General features: G+C 42.3%; 3 protein-coding genes across 3 annotated transcripts; 2 read left to right on the top strand and 1 right to left on the bottom strand.

The window, feature by feature from the left end:
• The first annotated feature begins 568 nt into the window (after positions 1-568).
• Positions 569-2,852, top strand: SFTPD (surfactant protein D). Its single transcript, XM_041475334.1, has 3 exons — positions 569-683; positions 1,691-1,768; positions 2,476-2,852. Exons 1-3 carry the CDS (start codon positions 569-571, stop codon positions 2,850-2,852), a joined length of 570 nt encoding a protein of 189 aa, XP_041331268.1.
• Positions 2,853-4,948: 2,096 nt separating this feature from the next.
• On the top strand, positions 4,949-10,118 carry LOC121358300 (pulmonary surfactant-associated protein A-like). The gene is made up of 4 exons (XM_041476400.1): positions 4,949-4,980; positions 8,055-8,137; positions 8,896-8,973; positions 9,668-10,118. Exons 1-4 carry the CDS (start codon positions 4,949-4,951, stop codon positions 10,042-10,044), a joined length of 570 nt encoding a protein of 189 aa, XP_041332334.1. The 3' UTR covers positions 10,045-10,118.
• Positions 10,119-19,660: 9,542 nt separating this feature from the next.
• LOC121357415 lies at positions 19,661-24,010 on the bottom strand. The gene is made up of 6 exons (XM_041474676.1): positions 23,764-24,010; positions 23,357-23,436; positions 22,821-22,935; positions 22,026-22,132; positions 21,703-21,817; positions 19,661-20,839 (listed from the first exon to the last, which is right to left on the bottom strand). The coding sequence occupies exons 1-6, from the start codon at positions 23,825-23,827 to the stop codon at positions 20,652-20,654; spliced, it is 669 nt and encodes a 222-aa protein (XP_041330610.1). The 5' UTR covers positions 23,828-24,010; the 3' UTR covers positions 19,661-20,651.
• Between the last annotated feature and the right edge of the window lie 2,139 nt (positions 24,011-26,149).

The following is a 26,149-nucleotide window of genomic DNA, read 5'->3' as shown; positions in this document are numbered from 1 at the left end:
TGTTGAATTTTGTTCAAAACAGGACAGGAATGTCAATTGAGCTATAAAGTTTTGCCCATGTGTAAAACAGCATCAGTTTATGCCAAATAAATGTGCTTAGATAGCGTTGTGCTTTAACAAGCTCCCAGACATTAGCAGCACCTCTGTGACAGATCTGCCTCTCAGGTTAATACCCTATGCATCACTGAGTGATTACAGTCCTTGCAGACAGCTGATGGCTTAAGTGTGATCAGTTACCTCTCAGCCTGTCATTTCTCAAGGATTAATCCAATAAATAGTCACTGATAGTGAAAGGGATAATTTATCTTCACTACTCATTTTATCAGCCTAGAAAGTTTATCAGTCTAGAAAGAGTTTTGCGTATAAACTACACAATGGTTGCAAAGTAAATCTGGGAAATCTCTTACACCTGAACTATAAACTTTATTTAAGCAAGGAAATAATGTAAATTTCAAGAAGGGATGATGGGGGGAGGAGTGTGCAGTTGTATAAACCAATGTCTACAATTTCTTACAGAATCATTGCCTGACAAATGTGTGGGGTTTTTTTACAGCTGACCTGAGAAATCATGTTGCCTTACTCATCCTACATCCTCATAGCACTGGCTGCTTTGTTAGTGACTTGCCAGGCAGCGAGTAAATGCCCAGGCATTTCTGGGCTACCTGGAAGGAATGGTCTGAAAGGTAAGCAAACTTGCCTCTTTTGGAAGAGACCCACCTCACAGAGGCTGAATGGCTAGAACAGAAAACACAGAAGAACACGTGCTCTCAAGGGAGCAGATGTGTTAAGCACAGGAAGGAAAAGAGAATGGAGGAAATAGGCAGTTTAATTTTTATTTCTAAAAAAACAGGTCTCCTCTCTCTTCTGGGGGAAGAAATACTCTAACATAAATATCTTATATGTATGCAGAAATGCTTTCTCCAGGTCTGCTGACAAGGCTAAAGCACTACCAGAATTATTCCCAGACTCCCTGTATTAGGTCAAATATGGGGCTTTTTAAATGGATTGTGAAGTCCAGTAAGAGCTGCAATGTTGCTGGGGATGCAGCAACCTTTTGTGCTTCTACACTGCTGTTTGTTTTAGCTGTGAATTGTGGATTATGATCATGAGAGTGATCATTAGTGACTTTATTCTATGTGTAGGACCTCCGTTACCTCTGGAAAGTGGTATGAAAAAAAATCCACCTTTACAGTGGGTCCCCATCTTTAGCAAGCAGTGCTGGCTGTATTTCACAGTATCCAGAAACCTTCCACTACCACTGCTTATGGCTCCCATTAAAGCAAGATAAACACCCAGCACTTTAAAAAGAAAATCACACAGTGCCACAGAAACTGTTTCCTCCTTAAAGCATCCCTCATGCTGTAATTATCAATTACTAGAATGAAACCTCTCTTTGGCAAAGCCAGTTTCACAGATAAACTAGCAAAAGGCTTCAACCTGTAAAGCTTCAGTTTCTTTTCTGCAGAGGGGAATTATCAGCATTTCAGAGAATTAGATATTTTTGTTAGTTTGCTTTAATATAGATTAACAACAATGTGAAAAAAATACTGGGAAATATATATTTTACACTTGCTGATGTTAAAAAATACACTTGCAAGTTAGTTCTGGAAAATAATTAGTTTTATTCAGGGGATTGTTCCTAGCAACACAGCCTAGTATAACTGTCTAACTTTTGTTTTTATCCATATAGGTCTGCCTGATTCTCTGGCCAGCAAACGCCACGATGCTTTAGCAAACTTGAAACACCGACTTTTCCAACTTGAGGCTGGTAATTCTTCCCCTTGTTACTTTTTCAGCTCACAATCAATTTTAAGTGTAATAGGCAAAGCTAGTTACAGAATCACGACTTGCAGGAAAGAAACTGCATTTAGAAAGGGTGCTACATCCCAAAACTCCATTTTCTCACTCAAAGCAGGGGAAGTCATGGTTCTTATTTCCCTGGAGAGAAGCAGATTCCTCTTGGCAATCATAATGCACATTTATTCAAATTGGGTTTATTTTTAAAAATATTCCAACTACCTGTTGTTGCACTTTCCACGTGGATTCTTGGAAACTCAGTCTTGTACCATTTTCATCTATCAGCAACCAGATTGTTAAAGATGGTAAATTGTTTTGTACTGAAAAGGGAAAAAATTTTCACAAAGCAATTATCATTTTTCTGTTTGCCTTGCTCAAATCTGCAGCACACTGATCTTTAGAAAGTACACAAAATATAACAGGGGTTATATTTAGCAGATGTTGGTGGGACATTCTTGTCTTGGAGACAAGGACAGATGGTCACAAGCAGCAAAATACATTTAGTGAACAGTTAGTGAATGGGTAAAATTAAAGATCTTCATTTCTCTTCATCCTTAGCTCAATTTTTCCCTCTGTTCCTCTTAGCACTTTTAGTTTTCATCTCTTGATTTCTCTTTCTTTGCTTTTACATCAGTATGGCATAGAAAATTTACGAAGCTAACTCTTTTCATGTTTCAGTGCTTTCTTTGAATGGGAAAATAAGAAAAGTAGGAGAGAAAATACTTGCTAGCAATGGGAAGAAAGCTGACTTTGCATCTGCACTACAATCCTGTGAAGAGGTTGGAGGAACTCTTGCAGCTCCCAAGAATGAGGAGGAGAATAAAGCTGTTATGGACATTGTGAAAGAGCATAACCAGTATGCTTACTTGGGCATTAGAAAGGGGGAGATTTCAGGTCAGGTGAAGTATATAAATGGCATGCCTCTGAGTTACAGCAACTGGCACCAGCGTGAGCCTAATGGCGACGGGAAAGAGAAATGTGTGGAGATGTACACTGATGGCACCTGGAATGACAAAAAATGCAATATGTACCGTCTCACAATCTGTGAATTTTAAAGAATGGCCTTCCAGCCACCTCAGAGTATGGAGACAATGGAGTATCTGTGTTTCAGGTTGATTAAATTCTTGCAATTTCTCTGGATCCTAAAACATAAGACAAATCGTATTGTGATTTTTTTAGCCTTAGGAAAATGCCAAATGCTCTAGGTGATTAACATGATTAAAATGTGCCTGAGCTGATGCGCCTGATGTGTTTCTCTCTTTTGGAGGGCTGGGAATACCTCAGAATTCATTTCTCATGGCAGACTGTCTCTGTAGCTTTGTGAAGATTAGAGGAAAATTCCAAGGTTTGACTTGGGAGATTGGAAATGCTAAAGTTAAACTTGCCCATGATGTCATAGTTGGAATCATTTTGAAGTACTTAACAGTTTCTGCCTCAAAAGAGATGCACAGAGGTTGACTTCACTGGAGCCATTAAGGTTTCAGGTTTTGGACATCACTTTCAATCACAGAGCCTGTGTCACATTCACACGGTGAATCACTTGTTGATTCACTAGCATCCACCTTTTGTTTTATAGAAATATCAATAATACTAGATACAATTAATTTTTCTAGTTTCAGAGGCTACTCTCTATAAAACACAAAGATAAATATTGCACTCAATTCAAGTAGGTAGAGCGTATAAAATGCTAAAGATTGCATTTTGTTGCTAAAACAGCACATTCCCTCAGAAAAACATGAGATTGCAGTGTTAGAAGGCCACCTGTCTTTTCCCAAAACACTGAGCAAAGCAGATAATATTTTGGGAAGGCAGCTAAGGTTGGAAGTTCAATCATTTCAAACACAACACTCTCTGCTGATGTTATATACCAAGCAACAGCACAGACAGACTTTAACTCAAATCTGGTAGCACCAAGAAGCAACATTTCACATAATATTTTCACTGCTGGTCCGTCTGGGCAGCTGGTGAGCAGGGCAGCTCAGCAGAGTACCACCAGCAGCAAATTCTCACATTCTCACCTTGCACAAAGGAAGCCCTGGACTCATCCATCCTCATTCACACACTGCCTGAGGGGGGGAAGGGAAAGAAAGCACTGGCTTTAAAATTCGTGCATCAAACACAATCTCCTGTCCCACATTCGGCTCTGTGCAGGAAGCCCCTGGAGCTGGACTTGACTCTGGGCAGTCCCAGATGTTCAAAGCCTCCCCTGAGGAAGAGGGGTAGGGTCTAGTCCCATTCACTGCCAGCTCTGCCCTGTCTCACATAAGAGAAATTGAATATAATGATGCCATTAATATGGTATGTTTAACAGCATAAACAGGCTAAAAAAAATTATGGATATTTATTTCAGAGAGAATTTTCTCTGGTCTAGAGTGATATCCTCTTTTATAATGGTGTAATGTAATTAGAAGTACACCACTCAGAGAAGATAACACCAGCCCTCATCAATCCCTACCACATGTGAAGAAATTTACCATTGATTACAGCAAACACAATTTTTTCTGATTTTTTTAGAAACTTGATTTAAAAAACGCCATGATTCTTGAGAAAACTGAGTTCCAATTCAACCTTTTGTGACCCTAACTGGCAGGATGTGACACAGGCTGGCAGGGCTCCCTTATCCTGTATAAATTGTGAGCTGTACCTCAGAGTATCAGGTTGCAAGTGATTTTTCATCATCAGAAGCTGAAGCATACTTTTATAAAATCCTGTTAGCCAACAGCTACACAAACACAGCTGATTTCAAAACACAATAGATACAGGATTCTTGGAAATTACAGCAGCACCTTAAAAAAATGATAAGAGGACTGGGATGTTTTTTTTTTTTTGAAGTGTCTGTTAGGAAACCAGGGTTTGGCAGACTCTGCCTCAAGGGTTGTGAGCCAGCTGTGATGCCAAGTGAAACCTGGAATGAAGCTTCACCCATCTCTAGTGGCTCAGGAGCTGAACAACACTGCAGAGCAAAGGTACCTTAACCCTTGAGGAGGCTGTGGCAATGGGAACTGTTTGGCTATTAAAGAAATGAGATATTGTCTTGCTTTCCATTGGCCAAACAGCTTCTGTGTTTTTTCCCAGCTGAGCTGCACCAAGTGACATATCAGAGCCATCCAGAGCCCTCCTCTTACATCCTTCACCTAAGGCCGTGGGCAAGATGGCAGTAGCATTCATGTACGCTGATCACAGGTAAAATCAAGACTTTCTGCTCTAAAATGCTGCTCATCATTTCATTTTTTAAAATGCCTGTTGAAGCCTGCTATCCTAAGTGTCTACATCTTGCTGAATTGCTTTTAGTGCTCAGCAAAAATAGTCTTAGCCCTGCTCTGAGAAATGGGAGCTCGTGCCTCCCCATGCTCTGTGCTCTTCCTGCTATGCCAGGCAGAAGAGAGTTGGTGGGCACAGTCTGACAATTATTCTGAAATGCAGCAAACACAGGACAAGGTGGAAACAAGGTAGTCTGGAAATAACAGTAGAATGGAACAAAATCAACTTAAACAGAAAATATTGCTAGGGTTGGGGGCATTTAAATACAAACAGAGAATAAGAATATAATTTTTAAGGTTACCTGTAAATAGCACTATGGAAGAAAAAACTTAACTTTCAGGAGATTAAGTATACCAAGGCAAGCTAACAAACAGGTTTATGGAAGGATCATGCAGCCATTCAATTCTGTCTGTGTTTCTCAGAGCAGCTAAGAAAGCAGCATTGGCCAGCCTCTGTCCTTAGCAGGTTTTGCCTTTGCCTACATACACTGCACGACACAACCTACTCAGAACAGCCATCGTTTGCTTCACTGCCACTGAAACTAGGAAACCTCTTACTGATTGATGTGGAAACTGAAGAAAAGTTACCTCAATACCAAAAATAGTTTGTTCTTTATCAGATCTGTGTCCTTGGGTCTTGCGAGGCCTCTGTGAGATGATGTGGTTCAAGGAAAGATCAGAAAATAGTTTACAAGCTATGGTAGTTATATAAAACAGTCTATTAAGCAATCATAAACAAGCATATTAGAAATTAAGATGTGTTTAAATATCTATTTAATTTGCACTATCTTATTAATATGCTGATGAAAAGCAAGACAAGAAAGGTTTACAGTTTGTCCAATCTACATCAGTTTTTCCTCAGGCATCTATCACAAGAAACTTTTTGTGCCCCCCTGGTTTCCCAGGCCCTGAGTCAGCATGTGAAACACACAACTGCAGGCCAAACCTCCTCCTCTTCTTGTACTTGCCTAACTTGTGGTTTCTTCCAGGTGCAGTTAAATGTTCAAGCTGTTCTCACCATGGATGCAAAGGGCCAGGGTCTGCCAGTGACCTTTTCCAGGGCTCATCTAGAACCCAGGAGCTGCCTTGTCTCATGTTCTCTGTTTGATTTTGGTGGGGCCTTTTTCCCCAAAAATTAAAAAATCTCTGCCAGAAGAATGTTGAAAGCATTACATCAAACACTCAAAAGCTAAGAAAATTGAAATTTGACAAGAAACTTGAAACAAAGGCAACTCGTGCAAATTTTAAACAGCCCTCTTCTGTCAATGTGCATACAACTGGGCACTGCCTGTTTGTTTTTCACAGGACTGCTGCCCTCAAGGGCACTCACTAAACAATGCAGCAGGATTTAATCCAGCATCTGTGGGCACACCACCAAGGACAAAGGTGTTGAGGCACACATCAGAGGTTGAGGTGGGTGTGGAAGTGCAGGCACGGGTGCACAGTGCCCGTGGAGGTGATCCAGCCTTGCTTAGACCCAGTAGCATTGGTTAGACTCATACAGATCTGCTGACATTCCCCTTCCAGTCTCAAAGACTTCATTCCCCAGCTGTCTTGGCTGCTGGCCTTGCTGCAACATCAGGATGCTGGCCTGACACCACAAGCATGATGTGGCCACATCTGACTTGGTTGAACTGGAGCACAGACACAAACACCTTTCCTTAAAGTCTTCACTGCACAGGGCTGAGAACAGTGTAAAACACTTGGCAAGGCCATTTGCATTTCAGTGATGCTCTTCATCTTGGGCTTCTGCTCTTACAGGACTGGCATAAAGCTGCTTTTTTCCTTCACTGAAAGGTCCTTGCTCCACTGGAGAAAACTGCTCTTTTTGACACATGAACTTCCCCTGGAGTATTCTGTAAGTTATTTCAGCATGTGTCTCTCTAGCTGTCTCCTCTACAAGTGCTGCAGATGCACCACTGTCATTTGCCTTTGCTGCTACAATTGTGAGATTCTGTTTAGTTATGAGACTTGGGTCATTATGACTGATAAGTCTAACTTTTTTTTTTGTTAACTCCGTCTAACAAAAATGGTGGTGGTGTTCCTGGTGAGTATATTATATTTCAGGTGGACTTGTTAGGCTTATCTTCTGTGACATTTGCACACCCACTCTGTGGAAACATTAGGTATTTCAAATATGAATGGAGAAATTTGTTCTGTTCCAGGGTTGCTGTTTTAAAATGTGTGAAAGTGTTTCTACAAGTTACAAAAGTACCTTCAAGTACTTTCCTCATGTTTTAAGTATGTTTACCTCTTGAAGAAAACGTTCCCCCTATCATTCAAGCTAAAGTTCATTCAATTTCCATTTATATGCCAATTCATATCATATGATATATTCTTTGTGCTCTCTGTAGGTAAGAAGATGAATCTCAAGTTACATGCCCTATAAATTGGGCCATTTAATGAGTCTTAATTCACACAGGAGCTGCTAGGTAAGTTGAACATCTTTAGACAGGTTGCTGCTTAAACTATGTTGAATCTATTAAACTGTATCACAAAACTTTCCAATTCCAATGTGTGTATCAGCATTTTTATTAACAATTTCACCTCTTTTTATAGACCATGTCACCTGAGGTGAAGAGATGTTTAAAAAATGGATGCTGCAATAGAAGAATAAGTATTAGCAGTTGTTTTGCTCTTAAACCAATTAACAAAAACAGCATGTCCCACTTTGTTTTAAACATTCTCTTGCTAAAGCAGCCATGTGTCTAGTGCTCTCCTGTAAAATGAAACTATAACTTTTTACATGGGGAAAAATGGCATATAATGGTATCTGATGTACAGGAAAGAGCTTTGCAGGGATGTTTTGGGCTTTTGCTCTGTAGACTTTTGTAGACTTAGCAGACTGTCTTTTGGGAAAGTATTTTAATTGTCTGAAATAAGATAATTTTGCAACTACATGAATGACATTCGTGTCACTGCAGGCAAAATGTAATATATGTAAGACTTCATGCTCAGAAAAATTCTAAAACATTCTCTTTTTTTATTTAAATGCAGGACTCTACCCTGGACACGAAACCAGCCTGGTTTACCTTTAGGTTTAAATGATGCTGTCTCCACAGCTGCACAAAATCTTAGCAGTAGCTTTTTTCCTGCTCCCATTCTGTGCTCAAGGAAAACTTGCAGGATTTCTTCCACAGTTCCCTTTCAAGCCTTTTTTTGGAGATAGGAGCAGCAATGAAGATGAACAACAAATAACAGGTACATGAAGTTACCTCCATTTTTATCTGTTGTGTTCTATTTTTATGTTTTGAAAACACAGTGCTATCTACCATAATGTGATATGTGATCTACTTGAAATAAAACAATCAGGACTTAATATCAATTTCCTTATATGAAGTAAGACGCTTAAATCTCTATTTAATGATTCAGTGGTTCAACTCACATAGAAAAGTTTAGAATTTTCCATAGCACAAGAAACTTGTTGCTGAGTCCTAGGTTGTAGCTGTAAGCAAGTGCTTGAACAGCCTGAAGGATTCTATCAAGGATTCAGTCCCTGGACACAGTTAAAAATCAGCTAAACCTACTGCACAAGTGCCAGAGTTTTGCCTGGACTGGCTCAATCACTTAGAGAGAAAACTATCTCAGTTTGCCAGTTCCAGTTTTCCATAAACATCCCTGCTCTGCAGATGACTTCCAGGAAATTATCCCCTATCCTTACAAAGATTTATGTGTGTTACCAAGATTAATCACCTGTTTAAAACACAGCAGTAAACTAAAACTTGTCAAACAAACACTTTGAAAGTTCATAATAATTTCATATGATGAGCTCTGCTTTATTTGAAAGCCAAGACTGACACTGTAAAGCAAAGTGCCTGATAGCTGGTTTTGCTCACAGATCTCACACCTCTGGCTGGTAATGAACATGGGGACCCTATCCATCAATTAGAATACCGGATTTCCAGACTGGAAGGAGGTATTTTATCTGCCTTTACTTTCTGCTGCTACTGGGTTAGTGGGGGTAGATCAGGTGGGCAAAAATTGCTTCTTCAGAAGAAGGCAGAATTTTCTGCAGTTTTATTGCATTCCTTTTTAAATCTTCTTCACTGGTATATCAATGAGTGAAAACTTTTAAATGGGCGTGGGGGAATGGGAATTAGATTTTCATAACTAGTGGGAGACACCTGGGTAACAGCTCTGGAGTATGAGTGCAAGCAAGGCAGGAATGTGGCAGATTGAAATCCCTGCCTGTGCAGAGCTGCTCCATGCACACCTTGTGCCCCCAATAGACAAACAACGCTAAAAACATACTAAGACAATCATGACCAGATCAAATCTAAGATTCCACTCACCCAAGAACATTGGTATACTGCAAACCACCTCAGAGTCTTATGGAAAGTCTCAAAGAAAATCATATGCTTTTAAAAAAAAAAAAAAAGCATTCCTTTCCTCCTCCAAAATTGTATGTGATTCTCCTGTTTCACCATCTGTGCATTTCTTCCCTTTCCCCCCCTCCCCATTTTCAAATTTCCTTGATTTCAAGTTCTTCTTTCCTTTACCTTTTCCTGGGTTTAACCTAAAATTATGGAGCAAAAGAGCAAGAGTTAAAATTGACAGCAAAGTGAGCACACAACAATCACACGTTTAACAGCTTTTCCCTCCTCTTGCAGCCCTTCGCTTGAACAAGATGATAACAGAGTCTGGAGGAAAAATCTTTGCTACCAATGGAAAAAAAGCCGATTTTGATGCTACAGTGGAAAAATGTAAAGAGGCTGGAGGCTCTATTGCCACTCCAACGAGCCCTGGCGAGAACGATGCCATTCTGTACTTTGTGAAATATTTTAACACCTACGCCTACCTGGGGATAAAACAATCCCTTATTCCAGGAAGATTCCAGCTCCTGAATGGTGCTCAGCTGAGCTATACTAACTGGTATTCAAATGAACCTTCTGGCAAAGGGGAGGAGGAGTGTGTGGAGATGTACACTGATGGCACTTGGAATGACAAAAAGTGTAACAAGAATCACCTTATTGTCTGCCAGTTTTAGTGCTTCCCTTGCTGCTCTCTGGAATATGCTTCCCTAACACTGGTGTCTTCCTTTGTAGCTAGAGAACTTAGATAATGCAGCATGAAAAAAATAAAATACGCTCTTTCCCAGTCTGATTTGTCTTTTAAACAAATGCCAGCCATAAAGAGGAAACTGTATCATGAAAGCAGAGGCCATTTGTTTGTTAATCATTGCCACTGGGTTAATACTGCTGTTAGCCTGCTGATTTATTACAAAACCAAAAATTAGAGTTCTTGGCTGCATATCTTGCAGCCACAAGATCTTCCAGTACTCCTTTACCCATGAACCTCTAACTTTGTGTGTATTTTGCTCCCTTTTTGTGAGTTTCCCTCACCAAAACTCCCCATACAGACTCTCTGCTCAGCTCACGGTGCTTTGGCCACCCTCACCCCCAACAGGTGCCTCGAAAGAAGACACGAGCAGTGCAGCTGGGGTGGCACAGAGCCACCCTCCTTACATTCCCCACTGGAAAACTTCAGACTCAGCAGGTCTTTAGCCTCCATGCACCTCAAAAGTGGCAAACAGAAGCCACCTGTTCAGCAATTCCTAATCCCTTTTCTGACTCAAGGAGCACAAGGAGATCAAGGTCCCCTGTCACATGGGATGTGTGTGGAAGAAAACACATGGGAGACAACAGGAAAATTACTGGGCCTATGTGATTTAGGGAAAATCAGCAGAGCCATGACATGGCCATTTTTTTTAGGCTATATTGTCATGAGATTCAGATACAACTAATTTTGGGCACCACAAATGTGCTTGTCAGACCCTCATTGGGATTCCCACAGGGCCAAGGTTGGAGGATGCCAAGTGACTGAGCACTCATTGCAGAAGCTGCTCAGTCTCCACCATCCAGATTAAGCTAAAGGATTAATAGAAATCTTTCTTGGCTTTCTTGCTTGAGTCTGTTCGCCTACTAAAGGTGAGGATTCCCCAAGTTTAGATTCACAGCTGTGCAGTATAGCTGCACCCTCAGAGATGTCTGATTTGGATTTTTCCTTTCTCCAGGGCAGTTGACTTCAACCTGAGGCAATGAAGGCTGTTCATCAGCTCCATGACATGGTGCAAAGGCTGGCTGAGCACCTGGGGGTGCCTCCATAAAGACAAATTCCTGACTATGAGCCGCACTCATTCACACTGTGTTAGTCCCAGCTTGGTCACAGAAATCTGAGCAAGGACACGTCCAGCTCTAGAGCCAGATCAGCTCCTCCTCACCCTCTGCAAGACAGGGAGACAGAACAGCCAAAGTGTGGAAGGTAACATGGGAGGGAAGGTGTGCTCACAGCTCATGTGAACCTGGGGGGCAGCAAAGAGGCTGCTTGGAGCCTTGTAGCTGTGCAGATCACTGTCATTCCAGAGCAGCAGCTTGCCATGCACAACACTGCTGCGCTGGCTTAAATTCAATTACAGGATTATTTTGGGCACATGGTCTCACCACCTGCTCTGTGACAAGGAATGGGTCTTCCTAGCCTTCTTTCAGCCCTCTGCTCGATGTCAGGGCCTGTGAATCATTCTTGCTGTTATTCTCTGCAAACTAAGCTGCTTGTCTTCTAGGTATTAGGAAAATCAATGCAACAAGGTTGGTGTCAAACCAAGACACCTTTCTGCTTGAGCAGCCTGCAGCTGGTCCACCTCCACAGGTAGACTCAATTATTCACTCCAGCAGTATTTAAATCCTTTATCACAATGCATATTAAATAGGACCCTGTCTCCAACAGCTATGAAGTTATCTCAACATATGCAAAGATAAAACTCTGGTGAGCAAAGTCCTTTTTATCCATGTCTCTGTTTAGCAAGTAAGGAGATCTACAAGCTGTTAACAAATGCCTTATTTCTGGACAGCACAGCCAAAATATAAACTACTGAATCCTATATCATGTAAGGTCTAGATAGACTCCTCTATTAACCCAGTGGAAACAGGAACACAGAGGGCCAATGAGGACTCAGGAGTCTGAATGGCTCTGTTTCACTTTCAAACCCTATTCTTACTCACAAACACTTTACAGCTCACCAATATCTGCCTGCCCCCATCAGCTCACCTGCCCAGTCTTCAGCCTTGCATGACTCCTGTTGTGAAATTAACTCTGCCACGAGCACAAGGAAACAGGATCACAGGCATCATCTCATATAGTAATTTTCCACTCATCACATTCCAGCAAAGTTTAAGAAATGTTCAGTGATTGACATCAGCCTGAGAATGAAGCCGGACACACAGCCCACCGTCACCAAACATTTAGCCATGGTAAGTTTTTTATTCTATCCTGCTAATCTCCAGGGGGTCACAGAGTTATCTCAGAATTAAAGCTATTTGCAGGTGTGTGTCAAAGAAAGCAGCTACCTTCAGTAGGTACTAGGATGAGGACACAGAACCTCAAAGCAAATGTTTGTCACTCTGCCAGAAGCTGCCACCTTCAACAACCCTGCTGACAGCAGGCAGGTCTGGAAACAGCAGTCTTGGCCTGAAAGGCAGATATTGGCTCAAAGTTTGGGCACCAAATTTATTTCCTAAATCTGAATGAGACGGCTGTACAGCACCCTCTGATTTGTAGAAAGACAGGATTTCCCAAGGCTGGCAAGCCTTTTTTTCAAGAGCTGTTTTCTGAAACATTTGTGAGCTTATTTTACAAGCTTAATCCATCCTATCCTAACTCTAAATATTAATTGTATTTTTAAAAACTGCCACTATTGGACTTGTATTTACTAGTACTTGTGGATATTCTAGACCACCCAGCGTGCTGACAAGCCAAACTCTGTGATGTTCAATTTTCAGTCAATGGCATGCACTTTCCCACTTTTGATTGTAGGGTTACTTAATCCTAGTGGTGGTATTAGTAAAGTTAAAATTGTATTAATCTGAAGAGTTAGTAAAAAAACAGGATAAACAGGTTTCTCAGAAAGCAACTTAGCAAGGAATTTGATTTTAGCAAGATGAAATATTAGTGTCAAATATTGAGAGACATGGAAGTCACTTGACAAGTTCTGCGGGGATACATTCTGCCTTGTATAGTGGAAAACACTATTAAATTATTTTACCCATCCCCCTGCCAAGAATTGTTCAGAAAATTGTTTTGAATTCATAAAAATATCCACCATGTGAAAAACTATTAACAGCTGTTATTTTCTGTGAAAATACCCCAGTTAGTATTTGTTTTCTGCTTTGTAAGCCTATTGCTGGTTGTGTGGCTTTGAGGTCTAAGGGGATATCCTTGCAATCTGAAGCTCTGTACAGCCCTTTGGATGTATCCACTCCACCACAGATCCCTTCACAGACTTCTTTGTTCAGTTTTTAAGGCAGGCTGCAGTTTGGCCTTTGCATCTTCTCCTGTCAAGAGTGGCAGCAGGGCCACTTCCCTGGGACTGTGTAGTGCCACCTCCACAGCAGCATGGAGAGAGCCAGAGCTGGCTTAGCAAAGCCTCTGAAGAGGATTTACGTGCACTTTATAGAACAGATACTGCAGCTGTGGCTTTTCAAACACTGCAGTAAAGCTAAGCTGTTAAGTAGCAAGCGGGCTGTTGAATATCCATAGGTGGAAGAGAGTTGGGTGCATGAATAAACTTAGAGGCACCAGCCTTCATGCTCTGAAGGCTGCACACGTTGCTCACAATAATCAGCTAGAATGAGTTACTTAATAAGATTACTCACTTGTGAGTAAATAAGATGATTTACAAGGAAAGCCCAAGTGGTTTTCTGGTGAGAAACGGGCTCTCATTTTTCACTGCAGCGGCTGTCTCCTGCAGCAGCCGTGCAGGGGTGAGGAGCCAGCGGTCAGCTTTCCTGGGAAGGCTGGTGCCACTTTAAGAGCACGAGTGGGAGGTGGTGGAGGCACGCTGTACAAACAAAACAAGGGCCTGAGCAGGCTGCAGCGCTCACCTGGGGCTCTGAGCCTGCCCTGTCCTGGCGCAGGTGGAAGAGCAGCCCTGGCAGCGCAGGATGGGCACCCGGAGAGAGCCCCGCAGCACACCCCGGGTGCGCTAGCAGGTAGGAGAGCACCGAAAATATCCAGGTGCCTGCTTTCTCAGGCTGAGAAAGACAAAAGTTTTCAACACAAATTCAACCGGTTCGATGCCTTTCTATAAAAAATTAAGGGGGAAAACTAAATTATTTCTAATTCCGGTAAGAGGTTGTCAGCAGGGAAGAGCTGAAGAATGTAGAGTTCCTAGTCACATAATTAATTTCAAGTGCAAAATAGTTAGAATTACGTTTGTAAGTGGCCTGCATAAGGCAATCCTTATTCTCCTTCTACAGTTAGCACACCTCCAGCTTGTATAAGTTTATTCAAAAGTGTTTAAAATCTAAATATTTCGGAACAGAATATGTCTGTGACACAGACGTAGGTATCTCCTCACATTCAAGAATCAGAAACATAACAGATATATGCCACAATGTGTTATCTATGAGAGCACAAAAGCATCTTTTAAGACAAAATGCAAAAACTGAATTTATACGTCCAGAAAAGTATGATTTAAATAGCAACTGAGAAACTCCTCTTGCATTTTTAACTTTTATTGTAGTCACCTGATTACAATTACTTTTGGAAGTGAGGTGAAACTAAGGGCTTGATCAGCTTAATCACAATAGTTTGCTATGCTAGTTTTGTCTATTAAAGAGTCTGTCTTCATCATAATTTTTGTTTTAAAAATCTTCCCCCAGGTTTCATACATTTAATTTCTGCACCCAATTTTCACATTAAGAGATTTTAAGCCTGATTTGTATCCTGCAGTGTCTTTACTCATTGAAAGATAAATACATACAGATTTGACTTAAAAATAATCAGACTAATCTGCTTCCTGCCTTATAAAGGCTGAAATATTTTAAATAATGAATACTGGAATATTTTAATTAAAATTTTAGTTACTTGTAGAGGGAGATATTTATAACAAACAAATTCAGTGAAATTTCTGTTAATGTTTTAATGATTCTGAATGTTTTCATACACTCTTTGTTTGAAAGGCTTGGCCCTCTAGAGGCCAAAGCAGCATTATTAGACCTTTCTAAGGTTTTACATATTTGAAATGCAGCCTTTTCTCTAAGGTACCAAACTCATTAATTTGATTTCTGGTTCTTACAGGAGTTCTAAGTGACAATTTTAACTTGCAGTGTAGTTATCTCTCGATCATCGCCCTCTTTCCAAGTCCATCACTGCGCCAGATATCCAGACCTGAGAATTTTTCCCATTTGCAGCGCACAGTCAGGGGGGTGGCAGAGGAATAACTCACCCTCCTGCCGTGGCACAGGGTTGCCAGGCACGCTGCAGCAGCAGTGACCTCTCGGAAAGCAGCCATGGGGAATGATCTTGGAGTGCTAACAGGAAGCTCACTCAGAGAACAAGCACCCAGGAGCACTTGTTTTCCCCACTTGAAGGGCAAATATTTATATCACTGAGTGGAAAATGAAGCAGAACAAGTTCGTTGTTGTTGTTGGTTTACCCCTTTCAGCTTGTTCTTCCTTTAGAACAAGTGTGTGCCTGGGAGCAGAGTGGTCACACCCCTGCAGGGTGGGAAGTGCTGAAGCCACTGGGAGCCCATCTGTGTGTGTGAGACTGAGCAGCTCTCAGGTGCAGACAATAAAACCCTTCCCCACATAAACACCTATCTTCTACACCTGTTTCTAGAAGATTCTGGAATTTCAATATAGTCCATGTGGTTTTATCTGATATAATTTATAGCAGAATCTAGTTACAATTTTTATACAATTAAAACTTGTATAAAGATATCACTAATCATCTTTAATAGTTCAGATATATTGTTTTGTATTTTATACAAATTTTATATTGTTTTGTTCTACTGATTGTGGTTTTTTATCCAATCTGACTGTATTCATCTCCACCAAAGCAAGAACTGAGCCCTGTCACTTGATTTCACAAAGACAAGTCTTGGACTGACATTAAGTGCTCTAGCTACTAATCAGAATATCTTCCTAGAAACAAAAGAAAATATAAATATTCACTTGCAGACCTTGCAGACTTCAATCCCGTCTGCCATTTGGTGGCTGCATTTACAAATTTACTGAGCTGCCAAAGTTTTTAAAATTTGTTTTTCTGTCCTCAGAGTTCAGTCAGTAGTACTAGGTCTGTGACTTTCAAGGCACAAAGTAAAAATTATCATATGATAGCCAATAATTCTGTAGTTTGGAGGCCAATAAATTATATAAATACATGCTATTTCAGATACCAGTTCCTCTTTTAGCCCTATGCAATACATTTTCAAAGAAACCTCAAGCGAGAGCAAGTTACAGACTGGGAGGCCACCACCTCCCACAGGCATCTTCTCAAGGGAACTTCTCAAGTTACCATAACTAAAGTTCCCTAAGATTCAGAGGGTTGTCTTGAACCTTCACACCATTTCTGTAGACTGCAAATAAGCCTTTTTTTTTTTTTTTTCCCCTACAGTGTTGCTACCTTCTGCATTTGTCTTCATTGCACATTGAGGAAGTGCAATTCCCCCCTCCCAGATGCAATAGTGGGATAAATATATCTGGGGGTTTTGTAAGGTTTTCCCTACTGGTAGTTCTCTAAAATCAAAATATTCATGTGTAATTTCGAGGGGGCGGGGGAAACAAAATTAGCAGAGAAAAGGAACTGTCTTTTTAACCTAGCCAATAGAGCTACATCCAATAGAGCAGGCAGGAAAAGGTTGCCACAGGAAAGGTGAGACTATCACACAGCAGGGCCAGAGGTCAGAGCACATAAACACACACAAAATCAAGCAGCTGCTCTGTAGAAAACAGCCACAGAGCACAGCCCACTTCAGGGAATGAGCCTGGTGGGCAGCATTCCAGCTCCAGCCACCCTCCTGCCACAGGTATGTGGCTTCACTGCTAAGAAGAGAGCAGCTGAGTGCTCCAGGGAGCTCCAGCTGCATCCTCTGGGCTTTTTCTGTGCTTGTAAGATTTGAGATCAATCCAACTAGAACGCGACACAGCAGCCAAGGAGATCTCCATCAGGACTCTGCTGATGGATAGCTAGGTTTCATTAAGGATACCATGGCCTGAATCCACCAAGATTTGTTACTAGACATATACTGGTAGCACAAAAAATGAGCTAAGGGCAATTTTAACACTGTCATGTACACAATTGCTGGAAATTATTCAAATTTTCTACTCTGCTTAAACATAAATACCTTATCAACCCAGTTTCCATCTTCACCTTCACATAAAGGTGAGGATTTAGTAACAACACAGTAAAAACACAGTAAAGCACATGCTTGGACAAACCTGAGACCTCCTCTGGTGAGTTGTAGTCCCAATTCCCACAGCAAAGGCAGCACTGCAGCCCCTCAGAAAAGCTCCTCACTACTGGCGCAAGGGACTGGGGAGAAAAAAACCTCTTCAGGCCCTGGCACCTCATTTATTCACTGTACAGCTTTCACATGTGTGGGTCCAGGAAGAGGACTTGCCCTCCTGGTGACTGTCAGGTGTGTGGGTCCTGTGGCAGGAATTGCACTGAACACTGCATTCCCTAGGACACACCTGTTAACACTTAGCAGAATCAACACAAATTAACTCCTTCCTAAGCACCCTGCTCTTTCTGTAGCCTTATACATGGAAAAAGATAAAATATGCATTCTGATGGCCGTTCAATTTCCAGTTCTCCTTTCCATCATGTTCTTCTCTTTTCAACTTTAGCTTTGATACATGTCAGTATAGCAATCATTTTGTGTAATGATGCTCTAAGTAGGAGAGGAGAGACTTTAAAATCAAAATTCTAAAGAGAAAGGCTTACTCAAGGGTTAGGGACAGTGCTTTAGGGTGGACAGGGTGTCTACATCAGCATCAACAAGTGCAGCTGAGCCAAGGGAGAAAGGCAGGCTGATGATCTATAGAGGCTCCTGAGGGCACACAGAGAGAAAGAGCAGGAGCTGTTCTGGGGTCTGCAGCCCAGGAAGTGGGTTTATTTTTTGGGCTGAGAAAGGAATAGGCCAAAGAGGCTGACACCCTGTGCTGGCTGAAGCAAACACATCTATTCAGACATAATTCCTGTTTGGAAGTAAATAACGCAGCATGTATTTTGCTTTACAGCTTCAGACTCTGGACATGGAGGAAACGATGGTGGAAACAATCCTGGCCCCATGGGAAATCCTGCTGGTCATTTTTGCTGCAGTGCTGGTGATGAGTTTGCTGATGCTGCTGCCTCCCGCTGCCGTGGTGGTCTGGAGGATGAGGCGTGTGCCGCAGATCTCGCTGCAGGGCTCCGTGTGAGCCAGCCCTGCTCCCACCAGTGCCCTGGCAGGATGGTCACACTGAGAGCATCTCTCAGGGTCACTCTCACTACCTGTGACCCACCCAAAAGCAGTGGGTCTGCCAGTCTGCTGCTGCGAAGTTCCTGTGAAAAGAGAGCGTGTGTGGTTGTGTCGCCGTGAGCACAGCTCTCAGCTCTTCGCCTTCCGTGTTTTGGCTGGGTTGTAATTGCTGCTCTGGGCTCTTCTCTTGTGTTATAATGGACTGAAAGAGAAGTAAGGGCAATGCAGCACTCTATTCCCTTAATTAATATCAGGAAAGCCTCCCTCTCTATAGTTACACTGTGAATATTACCGAAGCCTTTAGCTGACTGACACTTATGCAGGTGGATTTATCCAAAGCTTGCCGGGTACTCTAGGGAGGCAGTGGTTTAGTCTGGTTGTATTGCAAAACCTAAAAATAAATAATAAAATTTCGGATATTGTTTCAAGAAATAAGCCTCCCCTGCTTCTGTTTGATCTGGAATCTTAATGGTTTAAAATGTTCTTAAATTCTTTCCTTCTATATGAATTTTCCTCTCTCCTCAACCCCCTAGTGCCAGAACAAACCCCATCCTGGGAGCAGAGCAGGAGCACGAGGAATGGTCCTATGCTCAGAGAGGCCAGACACCAACAAGAAGATAATGCAAACACACAGCAACCATTTACATGAATGAAATTATGTAAATGTACTCTGGGAAATAACAGGATTAAATTCACTTTCGTTTTTAACTGTGTCATATTGGCTTATTGAGTCAACTCCCTCTCTTATAGATAAATAAGAACTCAGGTGGTGGGAATAGAACAAAACTTCTCTGCAAGTTTTTGAAAAACACCCCAGCAACCCAATCTCCAGCTTAATATAAGGTTCATAACAGATGATAATTAAAGCTTTGCAGCCTAATTCTTCCACACTGTGTGACACTCACTATGAGGATTTATGACCCACAAATGAAAGTTTCTGCTAGTTTACAGGCTTCATTTCCTCAGGAAATAAAATATGAGTGACTTTTCTTTTATTTTGTTGGTTGGTCTGAAAAGTCAGTAGAATAGATTAACAAAATTGAGAGAAAAAATGGGGTTTAGCACCAGTATAAAAATTATACTGCAAACTACTCCAGCTATTTTACATGAACATTGGTTGATAATGATTTGGCTGGAAAGACTGAAAAACATTATAATTTCATTTGATAAGGATCATTTGTTTGCCATAAATAAATAAATAAATAGATAGAAACAAAACCCAGTGATTCAAAACTCATTATTTTTCTTTAAGACTGGAGCACTTTTGTCTCCAACACAATGACTTAATTTATTGCCACATGCTTTATAAGCAGCCAAAGCAGCCAACTCCTCCCTTTTCTGGTGTAATTATCTGTTCCATTCATTGTCATATGACTGTCTGCTTCTGGGCCCTAAAGCAGCTGGGGTTATTTATGGGGTTTTTTGCTTGTAATGACTCGATTCTGAGCCTGAAATATAAGTATGTAAATATATATATTTGAATGATTTATCTGATTAATGAGGTAAAGGTCAATTTTATATCATGTACCACAAAACTATGCAGTCTGTGTCTGAGAGATCAACAGAAATAGGGAAAAGGTAAAAAAGGGAAAGGAAACACAAACAGATTAGCTGTCTGTCTTCAGATCTACAGCTTCACTGTTTGCTCAACAGAAGAAAATTAAAATATTACCTCAAGCACAGATTCCACTGAAAACCAAGCAAGCAGCAACTAAATTTCTTGTTTATATTTCACAATAAATCACATGCACATTGTTTGGTAGCTACAGCTCCACAAATAAGCTGGATCACCGGTGCTAAGTTGCCTTTGATCTTCACTTTCACTTAGTGCCAGGTGGACAATGGACAGGTTTTCTGCTGCTGTTCTAAGCCCCAGTCAAGCAAGCAAGTGAATAAAGTCTTATACCCCTACAGCCAGGAACTGTTGCCACTTACACAGCTTTAATGGTCATCAGAGCAATGATAGTGATTAACTGGCAGCTGTAAAAGTGACAGAAGTACGGCCCTTTCTCAGTAAAGAGGACCCCTGACACAGGACAATTTCTGACAACAATCAGCTCTATTATCTGCGGAGAGCCTGAACAAGTTAAGCCAATAGGAGGGCATCCATTAAAAACTGTAGATCTTATTTAATTCCAGCTAGACAAATTAAAGCCATAAAAGTGGTCTTCTTTCTTTGAAACTCCCCTGCCACGAGCTGCGGGATTAGATTTACCCTCTATATCCGTTCTCCAAGGCTGAGGTCATGACTGTGATCTCCAGACCTGTGTTCACACGTGCTAGCTGTGATTCCGCTGCTCTGCCTGTGCTGCCCAGGCGCAGCCAGAGGCTGGGCTGTGCTCAGGCTGCCGCTAGTAGCCACAGGTGACACAGTCAGCCCCCTGGTCCCGGCCGGAGCCGTCGATGCCGCGCTCGCCAATCTCCTGGAGGAAGATGTTCAGCTGCTCTGCCTGAGCCTCAGGGAAGGCCAGAGTGTGCACACAGGTGCTGTTGCTGGGGAAATAGGCAGACTTAGCTCCACTGACGGCCACCTCGGAGGCTTAAAAGATCAAAGATGACAAAAAGTGAATAAATAAATAAATAAATAAAGAAGCAGCTGAATTCTCTCAGCTTAGCTTTGTCCTGATCTTTGAACGTGCGCTGGCATTCTAATTTTCTAAACTAAAGTCTCCAACTTGGAATAAAAGTGCCCAGATGATTGCTTGCTTTTATTAAGCCTTGGAAAACAACTAGCAACTGCTCTAGCAACTAGGCACTGCCAACAGTAAAATATTTTCTATTAAGCATAGGAGAGGTAGGGTGGCCTTTTTGTGCATCTATATGCACATTCATTTTTAAATTAAGGCAATAACAACAGAGTCATACAGCCTGCTTTGGGTCACAGATTGAGCAATGGACACAATGGGAGCAGTCTTACTGTCCTTGGGCTGCCATGAAGATGGCAGCACTGCTGGCCAGGGCCCAGCTGCTGGCTTTTATTGTGTGTGCATACAGGTGTTGGCCAATTTGCTGAGATTATTCAACTATTGCTGCAATATAAACATTTTTATGTCCTATTGCTATCTGTCCAGTGGGTCACACAACCCTTGTGCAACACGGGGTTTGTGTCAGGGTGATACCAATTTACTGGGTTTTTTTTTTTAAAAACAGGTCCATCTTCCCACAAAAATTTGCATAAATGCCTTATTTGGTACCCCAAGATGAAAGAGCAGTGTCTTCATGAGAGTATTAAAGCTAATGTGTTTCCTTGCTCATCAGTTTTTCTGCTCAGCACTGGCTCTCACAATGTCACACATGACAAGGCTGTCACGAAAAGAGAAATTTTTCTTTCCTCCTATTTTTTTGAACAAAGGAGAGGAAGCCTTATGTCCCCATGTACAGATATATCTGAGAAGCACTCACGGTTGCAGACTGCCAGTGCCTTCTCCCCGACAAGCTGCGTGGTCCAGGAAAAGCCCGTGGCATTGCCACACATTTCATACAGCCTGCTTCTCCTGAGGAACTGGAAGTCATAGCCCTTGGGAAAGAGAAAATAAACAAGCACTGTCTTAGGGTACGTCATGGTAGCTGCAAGGGGAAGAAACAGGGCAGGTAAATACAAACACTACAACCTCTCCCAGCCCTGAGGGATATTAAAAAAGTACAGCAAGCAAAATTAGGCTTTACCAAATAAGCATTTGTAAGGGAAGGAATAGTTGCAGCCATATATAAGGCAGGAATGTTACCTTGTTGCACATGGGTTTGCAGTACTGTGTGTTGTCGATGGTCACACACACCAGCCCCCCGTTTTTTGGGGGCACTGGGCGTGGGCATGGAGGCAGCTGCTTGCAAACTTTTGGGTGGATAAAAAGAGAAGAGAGCAAGAAAACAGTATATCAGAGTGAAAGTGGGTATAAAAGCTTCCCCTTCCCAGGCAAATTCATTGACCTGTCTCCAGCCGCTGACATCATCAAAGCATGTATTTTTGCTTGTTTAAAACTTTTTCATCACACCACTTTTTTTTTTTTTTTTTTTTTTTTTTTTTTTTTTTTTTCCTTTTTTTTTTTTTTTTGGCCACACCCACAGAATTTTCCCCTCGCTTGTCACTGAGACTGCAGGGTCAGCCCCAGTTACACTTTAGAAGCAGCTCACTGTGGCATTCGCAGCACTGACATTCAGTGCTATTGTGGCCAAAACTATCCGAGTATTTCTTGGAAAAATATGACTGGCATGCCAGCTCCAAGGCAGCACAGAGGCTGTGGCTGGAGGGCAGAGCAGGCCCTGCTGGCCCTGTGACTGTGCTGCTGCTCAGCGCCAGTGCTGGGCTGCAGGGACAGCAGGACCCCCTGTTTGTGCTGCTGTGCCTCCCCAGTCCCAGTGCTCCCTGTTACTGAGACATCTTTTATATTTTGCCTCTCCTCCCCTGAAGAAATGCAGACACTTGGTTCATTCTGTAGTAGAAAAAATGCCCTTTGTGCTTCTCCTCTGCCACTTTGTTCAACGCCCGGCAAAGGGGAGGGTTGGTTCAGGAGGGGCCTCACATTGCTCCTGAACAGGGCGCAGCAGATCAAGAGTTTCTTGCAGTGTCCAGGCCAGAAAATTGATTGAAGCTTTTTCACCCTCGGCAATAATTTCAGGCAAGCATTCTGAATATTTCTGTGGAGATAGGGGAGAAAAAGTCTAAGTTGAAAAGGAAAGACTTTGGAGCCTTTGAATTAACCTATCTGTGAACATATGTAAATAAAGAAGGTCATGTATTCTAAGTAGCTACTGTTATTTATCTCACTATGCTGCTTATATTCAAGCCACTTTACATATCTGGAGCAGGGCCAAACTGGAAAATATATCTACAAGGACACTTTTTGGACTAGCAGCAGCAGGACCAAAGCTGTGGTAAGTCAGATGACACTAATGTTTTTCTGCTCTTGCGTGTGGCTCCCCTCCCCAGCACGTACTTTGTACATTGCCAAAGCAATACACGAGTTGTGCTTGCCCAGCCAGCGCAGGCAGACACAGGAGGAGCCCACCAGCACAGGAGGTGGGTGCAGAACAGACGCTGGGTCAGCCAGCCTCTTACCTTGAGACTCCCGTTCACATCGTCTATGGTTGCACTTTTGCATTCACTTCGATCGGCAGCAACCCTGATTTCAGTAAAATCTAAAAGGCAAGCAGAAGCAGGTACTTAGCTAGATCATAGTCCCTCCTGACACATGAACAAACCACAAATACCACTTGTGCAGAGGAAGTGTCCTTCTATCCTGCTTCTATCCTACCCCACAGTCCGAGTACCAGCTTGTACTCCTGAGGTGATCAGGGCTCAAATCTGAATAATCTGTACAAATACTCATTTCTTGAAAACAGCAATGTGAGCACCTGTTCAGGGCCACTCAGGGCTGGGTTCCCAAGCAGGCCCTTCATTTCTCTAAGACAGCCCTATTTAAATAATTGTTAGTCATATTCATCTTACCTGCAAGAACATCTTACCTGCAAGAAGAATCACTAAACTTAGAACAATCAGTGTTTTCCAGGGGAGGCAGGAGCCGAACATTTCTGTCTGCAGGAGATCACAGGTAATTACTGGCTGCTTGTGGTGCCTAAGAGCAGAAGCCCTGCAGTCAGGCACAGAGCTGTGTGTGTGGTGGCTGGCTGTTCACCCTGTGCCTCACTCCACAGAGTGCTGTGGTCAGGGGTTAGGGGAGGCACACATTGCCCCACTTGCCGGGAAGCCCAAGGAGAGCTTGCCAGAACGCTCTGGGGGAGGGCAGGGGCATGTTCTCGTCAGGGCACTGAGGCAGCCTGGCTCTGCTGCTGCCAGCTCCACCGGGAAATTTTCAGATTAACTGCTTTACTGTAAACATGTTTAGTGTGTGCACATTCTTGCATGCTCTGGCTCTCTCACCACCTTCCCATCTGTCTGTGTTTGCCTCTCTCATACACACACACACATATACTTTGATAAAGAAGACATAATCATGCCTTATAATAATGCCTTAACTAGTATGTCATGCTTTAAGAGAAAGCTCAGAACATCAAACGACAACAGATTTGAATCAATGGGTTATGGTCTGTGTCCTGTAGCATCCAGAGTTTTGCTAAATTTTTTTTTTTTTTTGATGAAGCCATGAACCTCGTGCTTAAATCCATTTATGGGAAGAGCTGAAGAGGTAGCAAAGTTGCCACAAAAGTTCCACCTTTTCTACCCTGCACATTTACTAGCAGATTAATCCAATTGTCCTGGGGGTGTCTGACCCATGTGTGCAATGCAGGGCTCAGAGTCACAGCCTGTCACACATCTGCACTCACTGACAAGCCTCACCTTCCTGCCGGCCAGCTGGGCACACACACACCCCTCTCCTCTCCAACAAACCTTTAATGGTTGTTATTGTCACCACCTGAGCAGAACTGTTCCTTTGCTCTGCAGGTGTTTCTTTTTGTTGAGCACGGACATTTCTTTTTTCAGTGTTATGAAGCACATTTAGTAGCACATTTATTTCTTTCTTAATTAATTATAAATTATTTTAATTTTGTTTTTTATTAATTTGGTTTTATTAATTTTTAATTCACTTGCTTCTGCTGGTTGTAGTGTACCACATTATGACCTGGAGCTCCAAAAAGCTTACCTTTCTCAGGCTGACACACACATATTCCATATTCCTTGGAAGATAAGCAATATGCAGCTAGGAAAGCGGTCCCTGGGAAATCTTTGCCAACTCATTCTCTAAGATGCAGGTGGTCTTTAAGATATTTTCCTGCCAAAATGTACCCAGGTGGGCACCCAACGAGGCCCACTGATTAATGTGGTAAGTTCTTGGGAGATCAGAAGGTACACATAAACCTGTTTATCTCAACTTACACAGAGCACATTAGCATAATTAATAAAAGTGGAGAGACCTCTGGCTTGACTAGATAGAAACTGTGTTTATGACATACTTGAAAGGAAGAAATGGCAGCTTTTTCTTTAATGTTCATCACAGGCACTTTCTTTCCACCACCACATGTGTTCGGGCGGCGCTGTATGAAGACATTTATTTAGGAGATAAACACGGGGTGGCAGCACTTCTCCAGCGCAGATTAATCAGAACGCTGGCTAAAAGCATTAAGTCCCTCTTGGGGGCCATACACAGGCAACCCTTGAATTGGAGGGTTAAGTCGTTGCCTACTGACAAACAAAACTATTACAGAAGGTAAACGTGGTCTCACACCCTCCCAGTTTAAACAAACCTGTGCCTAACTCAGGCATTTGCAAAGAGTAGTTTGCCACCGTCAATACAGCACATGGGCACAGAGACCTCCTTGTCCTCAGTCTTGGCCATGTCCCGGCCACCTGCAGCAGTGACCATGACCTGTGGGCAGGAACACCGGGACACCGGGAGCAGCCCTGCAGCCATGGGAGCAGCAATGCAGCTATGGGAGCAGCCCTGCAGCCACCCAGTGCCGGCACAGCCCCGCTCCACAGCTGGGCACACGCCCCGAGCCGGTGCCAGCCCTCCAGGGGACACTGCTCCAAATGTAACCTGTGTCTGGTGAAGTGTTAAAGTTCTTTCTTTCAGCTATATTTTATTCCCAGCCTATATCCAACATAGAAAGGCGTGCAATAAACCTGATGCTTGGGAACAAAAATGATGAAAAAATACTGTATAGCACAAACCTAAGAGTTACAAATAAAAATTCACTGAATTTCTGTTAGTCACAGGGACTAAAGAGTGATCATACATGTCTTAACAGGGAAATGCATATAACAATTTCAAAATCAAATTTCATTATTTTGGTAAACTAAATTCCTACAAGAGTAGAAGCAGCTGAGTTGAGATGGACCATTTTACAGCAGCATTAAAAAAAAACATAGAAAAAGATACACCTTTACATAGAG

The sequence above is a fragment of the Pyrgilauda ruficollis genome, unplaced genomic scaffold (assembly GCF_017590135.1).
Source record: "Pyrgilauda ruficollis isolate IOZ18807 unplaced genomic scaffold, ASM1759013v1 scaffold11, whole genome shotgun sequence".
Lineage (NCBI taxonomy): Eukaryota > Metazoa > Chordata > Aves > Passeriformes > Passeridae > Pyrgilauda > Pyrgilauda ruficollis.
This window is presented reverse-complemented; position numbering and strand designations above follow the sequence as displayed.